This window comes from Phalangium opilio, unplaced genomic scaffold (genome assembly GCF_054372755.1).
Source record: "Phalangium opilio isolate 3A_F unplaced genomic scaffold, DU_Popi_V2 ptg000090l_1, whole genome shotgun sequence".
Lineage (NCBI taxonomy): Eukaryota > Metazoa > Arthropoda > Arachnida > Opiliones > Phalangiidae > Phalangium > Phalangium opilio.
Window position 1 is genome coordinate 3,836,887 of NW_028324195.1, and position 16,252 is coordinate 3,853,138.

Below are 16,252 nucleotides of genomic sequence, written 5' to 3' on the forward strand. Positions count from 1 at the left end.
TTTGCACTGTCACCGTAATTTAGATGCGTTTCAAAGAATGCCAAATACGTATAAGCGTTTACCGAAGTATTAACTTGAGTATCCCCGAAAAACACACCTACTTGATTAAACAGAGCGCGTGTAACAAATTCACAGGACCCACATCCGTTTCTAGAGCAGTTAAAGCAGAACCATCATCTTTGAGTAATTTTTCTCTAACTTGTAACAACGTTTTATCCAAATCCGTATAGAGATCGTTAGATCCTGGAAACATGAACTCAGTAGGTCCTTGATCCGAAATTGATGCCAAAGGCTGGTAAATTACGTAGTCACTATTTTCTACATTATAATTCGCCGGTGGTACCGCGAATAAATCCAGTTCTGACATCATACCCTCAACCATGGTTATTGTTATAGTCCAAAAAGGCAGTCTTAGTTCGCTTTTTCTTTATGCTTCGATTTCTAGTCTTCAGCTTTCTACGACGACCAGAACCAGTTTGCGGTTATGACAAGTGTTGACTCGCTTTTTGTAATAAATTTGCTCCAGCTTCACTCAAATTAGATTTCAGCGACTCTTTTAGGTTTCTACCCGCAATGTAATCACCAGCTATTTTGGAACCATTTCTTAGGGCTTCTCTTCCTAATGCTTTTCCAACGGTTTTAAAAACTGGTGTTATAAATATTATTAAACTTTTAAAAATATTGCCTAGGCCATTTCCTCTCTGAAATACCGGCCGCCTGAAGTTTATAGACCAATTCCGGTAAGACCACTTCCGGTTTGGTTCAAGTAGTAATTTAGGTATATGTTACTTCGTGTCATGTTTGAGTATGAAATGACTGATTTGTTTAACTTAAACATAATATTCTCTCCATAATCAGTCCTCATGTCCGTTATGAAAAGCGATAACCAACTGCGCAATTTCTTTAGGGCACATTGTAATCAACCAGTTTTATTAATAAAGAATTTTTGGTTTTTAAAGAAGAGTATAGCTTCAAACTGATTTTAAATTTTACAAATTCTGTAAACTTATCAGAGTGATCTGATTCAGAATTTCTTTTAGAGGAGTGATTAAACCCAATTACAATGTTTATCGATTTTTTACCATTTTTATAGAAAATATTTCTATTTTTGGTAATGTGTTTTAACCTGACAGGTGGGTATTTAACCCAATTTCTTCAGGTCAACAAAATTGACATGGTTCAACTATCTTAGGCCTGCATATCGAAGTGTAAGTTTGGCTTAATGTTAAACCTATGAAGTATATTCCCACCTGTGCTATGGAAAAGAAAACACGGGGCTATTTTCAGCTGATTTTCTCCTGTTGGCGGGAGCTGCCAATTTCAAATTTCCTCGTAAAAATGTTTGAAACGCGGGACGACCAGATCCAGGCCAAAAATATTCTCATTTTTTAAATTTATTAAAATTACCACTCTCAAAGCACGTAATCTGAAGCTTCACACAAGCACTTTGCATTCTAAACCAAATTAATTGGCGTAAATCATGGTTTATCATGCTTACTCTATATTCTCATATCTATAACAAAAACTGGCAAATAAGCATAAAAATTTACATTTTCTCACCAGAAAATAATGTGTAGTATTTGGGTTTCGTGAAAACCTTGGTTCACGTAGAGATTAGGCTTAAAATTGTGAATTATCCCCCTCCTAGAGGTTAAAAGTTCAGCTAGCTAATTGGACCAAGTCATCTTGCGACTTATTGCCACTTATCTAACGCCTTTACAATGCATAGAGGGGTGGTGGCTAGCCCCTATGCCACAGCTAACCGGCAGCGCCCTATACTAACTATTACAGTTAACCTCTGCAAGTTTTGATGGAAAGGAGAAACCGGGTTAGACCGCGGAGGAAAACTCCTTTAACAAGCGGGCAGAGAACTTGCAAACTCTACGCAGATGGATTTCGTCCCAGATTTTTCACCCAGTGCCACAGTCCGGGATCGAACCCGGGATCCCCTTGCTGCGCGGCGAAAGCGCTAACCGCTACGCCACCCCACCTCCATGGTTCACGTTGTGGTTAGGGTTAGAATTTTTAAATTTTCCATTTTGCTCTGAGTTCATGTGGTCAGACGATAGTGTTTTAATAAATTCTAGTTTAAATTTCAGTAAATGGTTGAGTTATAGGTTCGTACTTGCACCTTATTTGCATTTCAAACCAAAGTAAATGGCGAAACTTTTAATTGACTCTGTCCTTTCTGAGTCAGTTGTAGTTCTCAACTAAGAAAGACCGTTCCATCAATTATTCTCGTTTGTTTTTTTTTAATTTTCCGCCAAAACATTTTTCACTTATAAAATTGATAAGAGACTTTGCCATGATTCGAACTGAAAGGGCCTTAACCTGATTTGAGCTGATAAGCGAATCTTCAACGTTGACAAAGTCCTAACATTTATTCCCCCTTTCTCCTTCTACAAATTGCCCCACCGATCATGTGGTCGAAGTAAATATGTCACCAAGTAGACATTGAACTTCCTTGGGTTTGTCCTCGCCAACTATTTTGCGGAAATTCAACATGGTGTCCCTATAAGCCGTGCTCTTCTCGTATTACCCCAACTAAGCCATGGCATTTGCCCTACTAATTTCTCCGCCAGTCACAAAGTCAGCTTGGTGTCAAGGGGGCAATGCTTCTCATGGGTTTATCCCCGCCCAAAAATTTGACGCCAAGTTTAAGGACGCACTCTTGGTGTCAGGTGTGAATTTGGCGTCAGACGTCAACCGGGTGTCAGGCGTCAAATGAGCATCACTGACGTGAAGGACTCATTCCTGTACTACTATTATTATTAAAAATATTTGGCTTTGATTTTTGATGTTTTGGATATATATAGACCATTGATCAGAAATATATTAGCCCACAGATTGGGCTTCCTTTCGACATTTATATTTAACACCCAAAGAAACTGCGGATACTCCGTCTTTTTTATGTTGTTTCGCGTTATTCTTATATTTTTGTTTATTTTTTGAGATTGTTATATTTCTGGTGTCAAATTAGATGATTTTGAAGGAGCGTCTTCATATTAATATAGATCTAGATAATACCCCGACTTAATACCATTGTAAATTACTTCCAATGTTGACATTTAAAATTAATTTGGGCCAAGAACAACAGTAGTTAATTTTTCGTCTTGAAGTATTAGGTTTAGAAACTCGCTCGTTACTCGCTTGACTAAAAAAAGTTCTTTCAAAATTGCTCTTTAGGTCGTAAAAACTTAAATATAAACTTTAGAGAAAAGTTCCTAGGAATGATTTAAATCACGCGATTGCGTTGAAAGAAGCGGGACTCCCAGTTTAACTTCTTTCTAAATTGATTATTTAATTAAATGGCGTACAACCAAAAAAGATTTTTCTAGATTTTCCTTCTTAATTACAAGGAATAAAAGCGGACAAAGAAACGTTTTGCCTCACGTGAAATTATTGAATAAAAACATTAACCATATACTGCCAACCCACGGCTTGCACCACACCGCGAACAGATGAAGCTCATTCGTGGCCTTTCATCTGTCCGTAAACATTATGTTTCTTTTCTGAAAGCAGCGTTGTTTAGTATACAAAGCGAAAAGAAGAAGAGAAACATTTTAGGTGTTTGATTTTGCCTATTTGTGGAACATTTCACGCAACTCTTTTCATTTCTAGAACGTTCTTCGTGCCGAATAAATGACAGTCTAATTTTCTCAGATTTAGCTTGGCGTAATTAACCATTCCCCGAAGCTTCTTTATTCTATCAAAAGATCAAAATATATAAAGGTAATTCAAAAATTAGTTAACAATATTCTGAGTGATTTTATAATAAACCCAATAAATAGTCCATTTGAGCCTATCATCAGTGTTTTATAGGCAACGACATTCAAACTCAAAGACGATTTTAAATAAAAAGCAATACTATTAATCAATTTATTCCGTCTAAATTCATAACAAAATACATATCTACTTTATTCCAAGAACAATTCCATTATGGAAAACATTTTATCATGAAAATAGTTGATATATTTTGTGTTGACGTTTACTAACTTGTTAGCACCTTGACGGACAGAGATTTAGGAAGCTTCCACTGTTAAAATTTGCTGAATCGATAAAATAGGATGAAGCACGATTTATTTTGCTCGGAATAATTTATGAAATATTGCCGTATACTTTAGATAAAACAACAACGTTTGTCCCAATTGTTTGGTTTGAGTAGGTAACTCTCCATTCATGGACTGGAAATATATTTTATGATTATAGATAGAACTAAAGGCTAGGGTAAAGCTTACATTAAAAGAAGTACTTCTCAGTTCCAATGACTTGTTATATTCTTTTCCCACGGAATTATTACGTAAAAATACTTCATTCATAACGAGTTATTGGAAGGAGGTCACACAAAACTTCGACCTCCCCCCTTCCTCAATTTTCCAAACACAACATTTTCCTATCGCCAGTGGTTGAAGTGTAGCTGCTGGCTCATTGGGCCGAATCCCATTAGACCCATGTCCCGTTGGACCGAATATAGCCAAAATGTGCGGGTTTATTGTCTTAAAATTTTCATTGCTAATAAAAGATATATTTTTAACGCCGTATTTTAAAACCGAATTTAAAAAACCTCTTTTAATTTAAAGAAAATACCCTTGTCCTTAAGCTTGCGTCTATCAATACACTTTCCTATATAAATAATGATACTGTGATGGTAAAATCCCAAATTTAAAAGGATGCCACTATTGTAACCGAGCCCAATCAAAGCCTACCTGAAATGACCCGTAAAGCAATCAATATTTTGGAAAAGGCATATATTTATTGTTCAAGGAACTTAGTAAATGCAGCGTTAATTGCTCCAGAATCTTTATAAAAATAATTTGTTGGAAAAGGCCCGCTTTTATTATGCAAGGACCTCAATGAAAATAAAAGTATTATGGAAAATCGGTTATCCTACCACTTCCAATCCTAAACTAACCTATCTTAACCTAACTTAACCTAATCTAACCTTACCCTACCTAACCCAACCTAACAAAACATAACCTAACTTAACCCTAACCTAACCCAACCAAACCCAACCTAACAAAACATAACCTAACCTTACCCTACCTAACCCAACTTAACAAAACATAACCTAACCAAACCTAACCTAATCAAACCTAACCCAACCCAACCAAACCTAACCTAACCTAACCCAACCCAACCTTACCCTACCTAACCGAACCTAACCAAACATAACCTAACCAAACCAAACCAAACCTAACCTAACCCAACCCAACCCAACCTAGTCTAACCTAACCCAACCAAACCTAACCTAACCTGATTTGACCTAACCTTAACCCTCTAAAATATTACCGTATTTTTAATAAATTTTACGCAAAATATTTCAAATACTCAAAGGCCATTATTGCAATAGTATTTTTTATTACTTTATAGTTTCCCACACTGTCGAACGTAACTGCAATTAAGTTCAAATGAAAATAATAATCAATTGCATGAAAATATTATTACGTAGTTCACTTTTTCTTACGGGGAATCGATCCAAGGACTATCGCACGGTATAGTCCGATACTCTTCCACTGCGCCACGGTGAGACGAAAGTCCCTATCGCTAAATTAACTTACATAGCCTTATAAGTAATAATAATATTCCTAATAAAAAATACCAATAGACAGAAACCGCATAAACGGCGGGATTTAAAATCATATTTCAGATAAATCGGTCGATTGGGAATTCGGTCGAATGGGATTCGATCCAATGGGAGGACACCGTGATGCTGTACCATTGGACTGAATCCCATTGGATAGAAAGTCTTCTTCGATCGAATCTCATTGGACCGGATACCGCAATTTGGGCGGTTTTCCAATTATGAATTTTCCTTTCATTTCTGTTTTTTTTTCAAATTGTTGTTTATTAAGTTTAGTATTTATTCCTATGATCTTATAACTTTTATTGTTCAAAACTGTCTAACTTAGCCTAACCTAACCAAACCAAACCTGACCTAACCTTACCTTTAAGAGGTCGCTCTCCCAAGTACTGACGGCACTCGATGCTATCTTACTTAATCGATCATCCAACACACTCTTTCCACTGCGCTACTAGACCTCGGAAACTCAAGAAAACGTTATGATCTCATGTGTAAACCAATCTCATTCAATCGAAAAACTTCCATATAAATATTGAGCAGAAAATCGACCTTTGGGCTATAAATTCTTTTAAATTTGGCTACAATTGTACAAATCTAAATTCGGTCCAACGGGATTCTATCCAATGAGAGTATACCAATTGGATGACCCGTGACAAACATTCTTCATTTGTCTTTTGAAATATGGTAAGGATTACCACTGGCAAGACAATCTAACGTAAAGCAGAAACTAGTAGTTTTTGTCGTTCCTCGCGCGAAGCACTGGCGATAATATTGGGAAGGAATTGGACAGATCTCGCTTGGGGAAATATTTCGAACGCGCTTTAGTACTTTTACTTAAAGATTCCCTACTCTCAAGATGTCATTTCTGTTCCTTTGAATACATTATACCCGAAACTAATACTTTTAACACTGTTAAAGGCTGCACAACAGTGGCTAGTCACTCAAATGTTCTGTTCTAGTCGCGCTATAAAGAAATAAATTTATTGATGTGGACCTAATGAATATTTCCACTAGAAATAAATCGCTTGAATTACGGTTTGTTTTCTATACACTGTTAGAAAAAAAGGTGTTTCATGGGTGTTCGGAAATACCATGAGGTGTTTATACACTCTTTTTGGAGTGTTTTTTAACTGAGATGGTGTTTTCTCCGTAAAAAGGTGCTAGTTGACTCTTTTAAGGTACTTTTTAAGGAAATCGTGATTCACTGGTACGTAGACACACCTTTAGGTGTAAATTGACCCTTATTAAATTGTTTTTTAAACGGAAATAGTGTTTTTAATATAAATCTGTTCGAATGGTGCGAATAAACACCTTTGGGCTTTACTTCACACATTTTTAGCTGATATGATGTTTTTTTAAGTGAAAGGTTATTGATATGAGCTTAGAGGGAAATAATCTACTAATTCTACCTGCATAGTGAAGCATCCTAAAAATAACCCAAAGATTTTAAAAATCTAAATTATTTAACATTTCTTAGGACTAACTTATTCTAATATTTGTAGGAATTTATAATTATTTTGATTTTTCAATCATTGGAAAATAATTCTTGAAGAGTTCAATATGCTGGAATGTCTTGGAATTAGAGTAATTCATAAAGTTATCACTTGAATTTCGCCTTGACACAGGTTTTAATCTCTCCGAGTGACACAACTACTAAAATATTTCCATTTAATATTCTGCAAAAAGAAAATGTTATCGTTTTGTAAGAGATCTTATCATCCTACTCGCTGTTTATTAACTTTGATATGCGTGTTGTGTCTCGATTCAGATGCAATCTTCATTACTCGTTCTATATTAACTCTCACTTGTGTCAGTACATAGAAATAAGTTTATCTTAAATAATTAAATAAATATAAGTAATATGAATTATTTTAATTGTCAGTATTTTACGTTAATTATAGTTAGGTCGGTTTAAGAAATTTAATTCATAAAATAATTTTAAACATATCTTTCTATAAAGTTATACTTCTAGGAAACACCTATATCAGAACTTTTGTAAATTTTGGGTATATGAGGTGATTGATTCACACTATAGGAGATAAGAAATGCGCAATTGCGTGAACCTTTGGTGGAAGCTCTGCCATTAGGAGGCTAGACGTTTCTCATGTCTCACGTGTGGCGTATGTGGTGTACACCAAAGACTAGTGCATGGTGTTGTTGTTAGAAACCATTAAATACCGGTTAGCATTGGGTGAAACAATTGGTTGTTAGACAGCAGATGAAAGTGTAACGGATAGTTAATGATTGACGTTAAATAAGATGGATATAGCAACGAAGTAACATTTTCCGAATTTCTGTATACTGCGAACGCGTTCCGGAAATTTCGAACACGTTTGCTTCGATTTGCCAAATGCGAACGCGGTGACAGACAGACACACAGACACGCCAAGTCACTCGGAGAGAGGTAAAAGTTCTACTTCATTACGCTATATCCACACTTGTTTTCCTTATGATATATACCACATAGACACCAATCTGTAACATTGGCTTCTACTCCATCGTCGTCGTTAGGCTTAAGATGTACGCGGCGAGCGGCTAGGGTTACGAGAAACGTCTAGCCTCCCAATGGCAGGGCTTCGACCAAAGGTTCACGCAATAGCGCTTATTCCTACCATTTGTGAATCAATCGCCTTACATACCCTAAATTTCCAAAAATTGTGAAAACGGTTTACGCTAGAAGTCAAACGTCAACAATAGCTATGTTTAAAATCATTTTAAGAATAACGTTCTTAAAACCACTTAACTAGAATTAAGGTAAAATACTGACGATTAAAAAAATTAATATCATTTATATTTAATTAATTATTTAAGATAAACTTATTTCAATGTACTGACACAAGTGAGAGTTAATATAGAACGAGTAATGAAGATTGCATCTGAGTCGAAACACTACACGCATATCACGAGTAGGATAAAATTATATATTACAAAACCATAACATTTTCTTATTGTAGAATATGAAATGAAAATATGTTAAGTATGTTTCGGCATTACGATTCTTTAAGTAGTTTTGTAGCTGTAAAGCTCTGTTTCATTTCAATATTCCAAGAAGATCTTTTATATTAATATATCAAATTTGGTGTTTACTTTTTGATTCAGCTTTACTACATTGATATATATTGTAAACATGAAATTTAACTTTCCTAGTTTCACTAAATGCTACTTCTAAATGTTTTGGTAAGCGTTGTTCGGATTGGTTCCTTGAATTCGTGTGTCTTTGAGGAGGTCTTGACGGTTCACAGTGAGCCGAAAATTAAATACACATTTAAATGATGTTAATTAGGTCCTTAAATAGAACTATTGAGGATATACAGTAAAGGTTAAACGTAACCATTTCACACGCATATCAATTCTTACACGGTTGAATAAGGCTTACAGCAGAAAAAACGTTTACCCTTAATCCACTGGATTTGAGCAGCTATTTTGAAAGACTAATCTATGGTAACTCATGTGTTTTGAAAAAAATAATTTCAAAAAACACCTTTTACAGAGTTGATAGACACCTTTCTGGTATAATTATATTCCTCTATTAAGGGTGATGGTTTAATCCTAACAAGAATTAAAGAGCACCAACGTCAATGGAATTTAAAAACACCAAATTAGTCTCAAAAAGACCTTTTTTTAAAGGGTTTATTAACACTTTTTCTGGTATTAATAGACACCTCTATTCAAAGAGATTAAAACACCTCACAGGATATAAAAAGCACCTTCAGAGAAGGTATTATTTCGCACCGTTTTGAAAGATGCGTATTGACAACCTCTCGAATGGTGCTTTAAAACACCAATAGGGGTGCTGCTGGGGATGCATTAGGAAACACCTCTAATGGTTTCAAACAATTCCATTTTTTTTAACAGTGTAGCCAAAATGTGGTGTTTTTATGATCGTTAAATTTTTATTGCTATTTAACGATATATTTTTAATGCCGTTTTTACAAGCGGAATTAAAGATTTTGTCTTTTGGTTTTTTTAAACACCCTTGTTCTAATGCTTAAGTTTATCAATACACTTTCCAATATAAATATTGACACTGCGATTGTCAAATTACAAGTTTACTAGCAAGTCTCTATTCTAATCGAACCGAACAGAAGCTAAGCTAACCTAACCTGACCTGTAATAAAATCAATATATTAGAAAAGGACCTTGTTCCAGGGTCTTAATAAATATAACATATATTGTTCAAGGGTCTTAAAAAATATAGCATTTATTGGTAAGCATATAAATAAAACAGGTAGCAAAAACAAAAAAAATAATCCTTGCTGTTAACATGGTTACCACTCCAGATTAAAATTTTTCAAACGGTCGCAATGTAGAAAGCTCACAAATAAGTACTATCAGGAGCCCTTCCTCATAAAAATATGTTTGTGATATTAACCAGACCTTACAGTAAAAGTATTCTTAAATAACTTATCGAGGGACTAGTCCCTGTACAGCGATGACTAGTAAAGTCATCATTTAATTAACCACTGCCATGAATTAATAATATGTTAGCTCCCTAACATAATTTAGGGAGCTAACATATTATTAACTCATGTCACTGTAAAGGGCAGGGATTTCACTTTTACGTTTTATGCTTTTAGTACAGTCAAAGGCACAGCCCTGTACACACATTTCATTTCTAAAGGTTTTACCCGTAATTGGTATACAGGGACTCGTAACGTGACTAGTCCATCGCTTAATTATTTACCGAAAATTCTCTTAACCAATTTGAATACTGGAATGTCACAGAGAAATTCGTTGAATTCCGTGAACTCACTTCAAAATCAACAAATTCACTGATGAATTCCGTGAATTCGCTTCAAAATTTACGAAATCGCAGATGAATTCAGTGAGATCATTTTTTAATTAAGTGAATTCATCTAAACCATTAATGAATTCAGTAAATTCCCTGAATTCACTTAAACATTTAAGAATTCATACTCGAATTCCGTGAATTCACTAAAAAAATCTATAAGTTCGGATGTGAATTCATTTTTACTTGCGTGAAGTCATCTAAAAATTTCTTAAATTCTTTGAATTCTTTCTAAGAATTCTGTATTCAGTAGAGAATCATGAATTCACAGGGTTGAAACTGAAGGAATTCATGAATCTGAAATCAGGTGTACATCTTCTAGAGAGAGATAGCAGCCACTCGGAAATGGCAGATCCCTGCTTTTACTGTATTAGTCTATAAGGTGGAATAACATGGAGTTCTGTTCCTCTATATATTAGTTTGGAATTCCCACCTACTCAGTTGAAATGCTTTTCAACAATCTATTAGGTCTTGCTGGGTTATTTATAAGCTTGGTCAAATAAGGATGATCATGAGGTCGTCATGGTTTTTTTTGGTGGTTTCCCTTCTTTTAGGTATAAAGGCGGAGGATTTTGGTCGCCAGGTCGCTAGGCGACTTCTTTATGGGAAGTTTTCGGGGTTGTTTACCTCTCGACCTGGGCTTGGTTATCATGATTTTTTAGGGTTTATTGCTTAGCGCGCTCTCTACCTCGCACTTTGCTTGAATTGAAAAGGGAAGTTACATAAATGTATGAAAAATTTCATGGAATTTAAAATGAGAAAAATAGTAAAAAGGGACTCTCTAGAATGAGAAATTAACAAAATTTTATTTTAAGGGATTCGCATATTCACTTTTTGAACAAATATATAAAACAAATTCAGACGAATACCCATTTCCTCATTTCTAATTGACGTTAGTTATATTTTTTAAATTAAATCAGACAAAATCAGGTTTTTTTTTTCAGAATGAACGTAGACTTATTTACTTTAACACTGAACGCAGAGCATAAGGCCTATTCAGACGATAACGTTCCATTGATCAAAGTTTAAATTTGTTAAGGAAAATTGAGACGATAATAATACCCCATTGGCCCATTTCAAAATTCTTATACAGGGTTTTTCTGATAAGTTTGGCATAAATTAAGGCAGACGATCCTTGTGCGATTTTGAGTTGAAAATGTCCTCTGACATTTTGGCTTCCGGGCCTCTGTATTTTCAGTTAAGATTGGAGTATTTTAGGGATGACCCCTTAAATTTAAGTAAGAAACTGAAAGACAATGAGTTTAAATTTAAAGGGTCATCCCTAATACACTCAAGTCATAACTCGAAAACAATGGCCCTGACAAAAAAAAATGTCATAGAACATTTCCGACTCAAAATCGCCCAAAAAACATCCCCCTTAAAATTATGCCTGACTTATCAGAATCACCCTGTATAGTATAAACTAGGTTATACCTATTTTGACGGTACAAAGGTTAATTCCACTTAAATCTTATTCAGACGTTACAGCTTTTGAACTAATCACGGAGCTTAAGGCCTATAATTGCAAACTGAGACGTTGCATTTAAAGCCTATTTAGATGTTACAACTTTTAAATAAAAACCTTTAATGGCTCATAATTTAATTCACTATCACCTTTTCACGAATTAGAACCTTTAGCAAGTTACTTCCAAATCTTTCAGCGAATATGGACTTTTAGCTATTTATTTCTCAAGTTCTCAACACCCTCTGAACCTTTCATGGAATTTGAGCTTTCAGCAGTTTATTTTTCAACCCTTTCTGAACCTTTCAAGGAATTTGAACCTTCAGAAGTTTATTTCGAAACCCATTCTGAACCTTAAGCAGTTTATTTCTCAAACCGCTTTGAACCTTTTATGGTATTTTACCCTTCAGCAGTTTATTTCTCAATCTTTACTGAACCTTTCATGGAATTTGAACCTTCATCAGTTAATTTCTTAACCCTTTCTGAACCTTTCATGGAATTTGAACGTTCAGCAGTTTATTTTTCAACACTTTCTGAACCTTTCATGGAATTTGAACATTCAGCAGTTTATTTCTCAACCTTTTCTGAGCCTTTCATGGAATTTGAACATTCAGCAGTTTATTTCTCAACCTTTTCTGAGCCTTTCATGGAATATGAACCTTCAGCAGTTTATTTTTCAACCCTCCGTGAACCTTCAATATTATTTGAGCCTTCAGCAGTTTATTTCTCAACCCGTTTCGAACCTTTCATGGAATTTGAACCATCAGCAGTTTATTTTTCAACCCTCCGTGAACCTTCAATATTATTTGAACCTTCAGCAGTTTATTTCTCAACCCGTTTCGAACGTTTCATGGAATTTGAACCTTCAGCAGTTTATTTTTCAACCCTCTGTGAACCTTCAATATTATTTGAACCTTCAGCAATTTATTTCTCAACCCATACTGAGCCTTTAATCAATTTTAATTTGACTTAATCAATTTTAAATTGATTTAATCAATTTTAATTTGATTAAATCAATTTTAATTTTATTTAATCAATTTTATTATAGGTTTATAAGGTTAATGATTCTAAATATACTAGAAATTCATCGAAATGTTTGTTTAAGCTTCTTCTATTAAAGTGTAAAATGTTTAGTCCATTAGCATGAAGGTTATTTGAACAGAGCGTTAGGTTTTCATCATTAAGATATTTTATATTAATATTAGTAGTAAATAAATTTTCTTCGTTGGATCTTATCATCAATTTTCTATAATTTTTAATACACTTTGTATGTAACGTATGTTTTTTTAAAGTTTTTAAATTTCGTCTAACGTTCTAATTTTTAATGCAGGAGAGTTATCTTGTTTACGTAAGAAAAGTTTCCCGTCAGCTATCCAAACATATTTATAGTTCTTGTTTTTAGCCATTAATTTAAGTTCATATAGTAGTTTTTTATTGGTTGGTGTTAGTCGTTCGTTTATGTATACGTTGTTACTTTTTAATGATTTATCAATATCATTTGATTTTAAATTTTTCTGAATTTTTCCTTGTTTTATCCAGTTATCGCGTATCTTCTTATTTACAAAGGTCACTCGTATTAGTGGAATTTGATTTAATCTTGGTACTCTATATACATCTGTAATGTCTTTATCTTCAAAAGATAGGTCTAATACCTTAGCTAGAGATCCTAGAATTGTGGACAAATGTTCATTCTTCGTGTGTTCAATGCCAGCTATTTCTAGACTAGATTTTAAGGATTCTTGTTTGATTTCGTTCATTAGCATATCATGGTCTTGTACTTTCGAGCTAAGAGAGTTAGTTTGGTCTTTCAAATCTATGTTTTCCTTTTTAATATCCCCTAACGGATATTAAAATGTTTTGAAAGACGTCAATCATATCTGAACAGAATTTCACCGAGGTTTTTATATCGTCTAGTTTCTTCTCTATAATCGCTATCTTGTAAATTTTTTGCTCAATAATGTCTTTTTTATTTACTTTACTTTCAATATCGGTTATTTTGTCTACTTTCTTCTCAATTTCTTCTATCTTGTTCATTTTTTATGAATGTCTCTTACTTGTTGCATCATGGTCTTGAAGTCTTGACTAGTTTCTGTATCTTCAATTGATTCGTCGTCGTTGAATCCAGATCCTCTTCAAGGTGGTGGTTTACAAAATTCACATTTCCATGATGTTTTACGCGCACCTAATTTTCGTAGGTTTTCTTCCGTTTTGATATTAGTACAGATTAGTGATCGTACGGGGTGACATTTTTGTCGGGTCGGGTTCCGGGTCGGGTTGCGAAAAAAACCCGGAAAATCGGGTCGGGTCGGGTCGGGGTTTTCCTTTTTAATATTATAAATGGAATTAACGTATTCTAAAAAATTATACATAGTAGCTATGTACTATGTAATGTAAGGAATTTATTTTCTGTAATTTAGTTGCAAGTTATCACTGCTTTAGAGAATCCAATAGTAGGCGATTCTGCCATATCATTGCTATCTGATATAACGTCGTGGAAGGGATTGGGGTAACCAATTGTCCCAGAACAGGCGCGTCTTCCATCTGTAAAGTTTCCAAATTGTCCTTGTCCTATGTCTTGGGCAGTGGCTGAAAGGGGTTTCTGGTACTCGTGAAACTCTTCTACCACTTTTTCAATTTCGAAATAAATTGCTCGCAACTTAACACACAATTAATACATTGGCGTTTGACGGACGACCATGCAATTGCCGACATATATCAGTTTTCTACTGGCTTCGAAGCCTCGAGAGAGAAAAAATTAAATATTCAAGCTCGCCCTAATCAGATCATGAACGCTAGATCTCTAAAGGGACTGGTAAACGGAAAAGATTTTTCTTTATAGCACGTTTGCTTTGTAAAAAAATAAATAAAAAAAACGGGTACGGCTAAGCTCGTTTAAATTTCTTTACAATAGGTTTATTCAGAATCACAAAAGACCGAATGGCCTTGAGTGTTCCCAAATTCACTACCCCGTCCCTTCTCCCGACGCTATGCTAGAGAGTACTCGGGTTGTACAGTGGAAGGCGGGCGTTTTCCGGTCCCTTTAGAGATCCAGCGTTCATGATCAGATTCGAGTTCCTATCTACTGCATCACAAAGCGCGACCGTCAATAATAACTTACCTTCTACTACGGGCCCACCCCGATTTTTTTCAAACCCGACTTGAAAATTGACTGGCCGGGTCGGGTCGGGTTGGAAAAAACCGGGGATCCCCGACTTCCCGGGTCGGGTTCGGGTTCCCCGTACGATCACTAGTACAGATTAAGTAAAAATATTCTTTATATGTTGAACAAATTACGATATCTTTCGCGTTATCTTGGAATTTTTCCGCACATTTTTTACACTGCGACATAATGACGGCTTAAGCCTGAAATATTGGATTCTTGCAGTTATAAAAGCGATTTTCTTATTCCTTATTATTTGAAAACTTTTCACCATATTCAATTCGGATGTGTAGATCACGAGTAATAAGCCTTTATTCAAAATATGGCAACTATGATTAGAGTGGCGATAATTAGTAATCGAGTATCCAATCTTTGTCGTAATAATGCTTGTTAGATGTTATGACACTTAATGCATATATATGATTGGTCTTGCGGCGCTATATGTTGAAACAAATCAGAAGTTCATTAAAGGAAGGTTGAAGTGGATAATTAAAGTAATTTTTTATTGATCCTTCTACTAATTATATAACCATACTGCATAGTGAAACATCAAGGAAATAACACCGAACGATTTTAAAACTAGCATTAGTTTGAAATTTGATTTCACCAAATATTCCCTTTATTATAAGGAATCAAATGAGCTCGGTCTCATTGCTGGAAAATGCCTCGTTCTTGATTTAATTGCTCAATTAAATTACCACAAAGGGGGAGAAAAACCCGATTATCTCAGCCCCCTACAATGGACTCCTATTGAATATTTCACCAAATATTCCCTTTATTACAAAGAATCAAAGGAGCTTGGTCTCGTTGTTGGAAAATGCCTGGTTCTTGATTTAATCACACAATTAAATTACCACAAAGGGGAGAAAAACCATATTATCTCATGGAATTATCACATGGAATTTTATTGAAAATTTCACCAAATATTCCCTTCATTATGTCTCGTTGTTGGAAAATACACAATGCTTAACCTTACTAGTTGTTCTGTTCGTTAGTTGGGCAACAAAGCAAAGCTAAATTTCTAATCAACAATCAACAATTTATTAACATTAGGAACATTCTATTGCAACCTTTTTTTGTGGGCTTTATATAGACATGTGCTCTTGCTGGAGTACGCGCAGAGAGTCCCTGCGCTCTTGCTGGAGTACGCGCGGAGAGTCCCTGCGCTCTTGCTGGAGTACGCGCGGAGAGTCCCTGCGCTCTTGCTGGAGTACGCGCGGAGAGTCCCTGCGCTCTTGCTGGAGTACGCGCGGAGAGTCC

At 35.0% G+C, this 16,252-nt stretch overlaps 1 protein-coding gene across 1 annotated transcript; it reads right to left on the reverse strand.

The window, feature by feature from the left end:
* Window positions 1-13,109: 13,109 nt before the first annotated feature.
* LOC149645051 (uncharacterized) lies at window positions 13,110-13,866 on the reverse strand. Its single transcript, XM_089850413.1, has 2 exons — window positions 13,716-13,866; window positions 13,110-13,669 (listed from the first exon to the last, which is right to left on the reverse strand). The coding sequence occupies exons 1-2, from the start codon at window positions 13,864-13,866 to the stop codon at window positions 13,128-13,130; spliced, it is 693 nt and encodes a 230-aa protein (XP_089706539.1). The 3' UTR covers window positions 13,110-13,127.
* Between the last annotated feature and the right edge of the window lie 2,386 nt (window positions 13,867-16,252).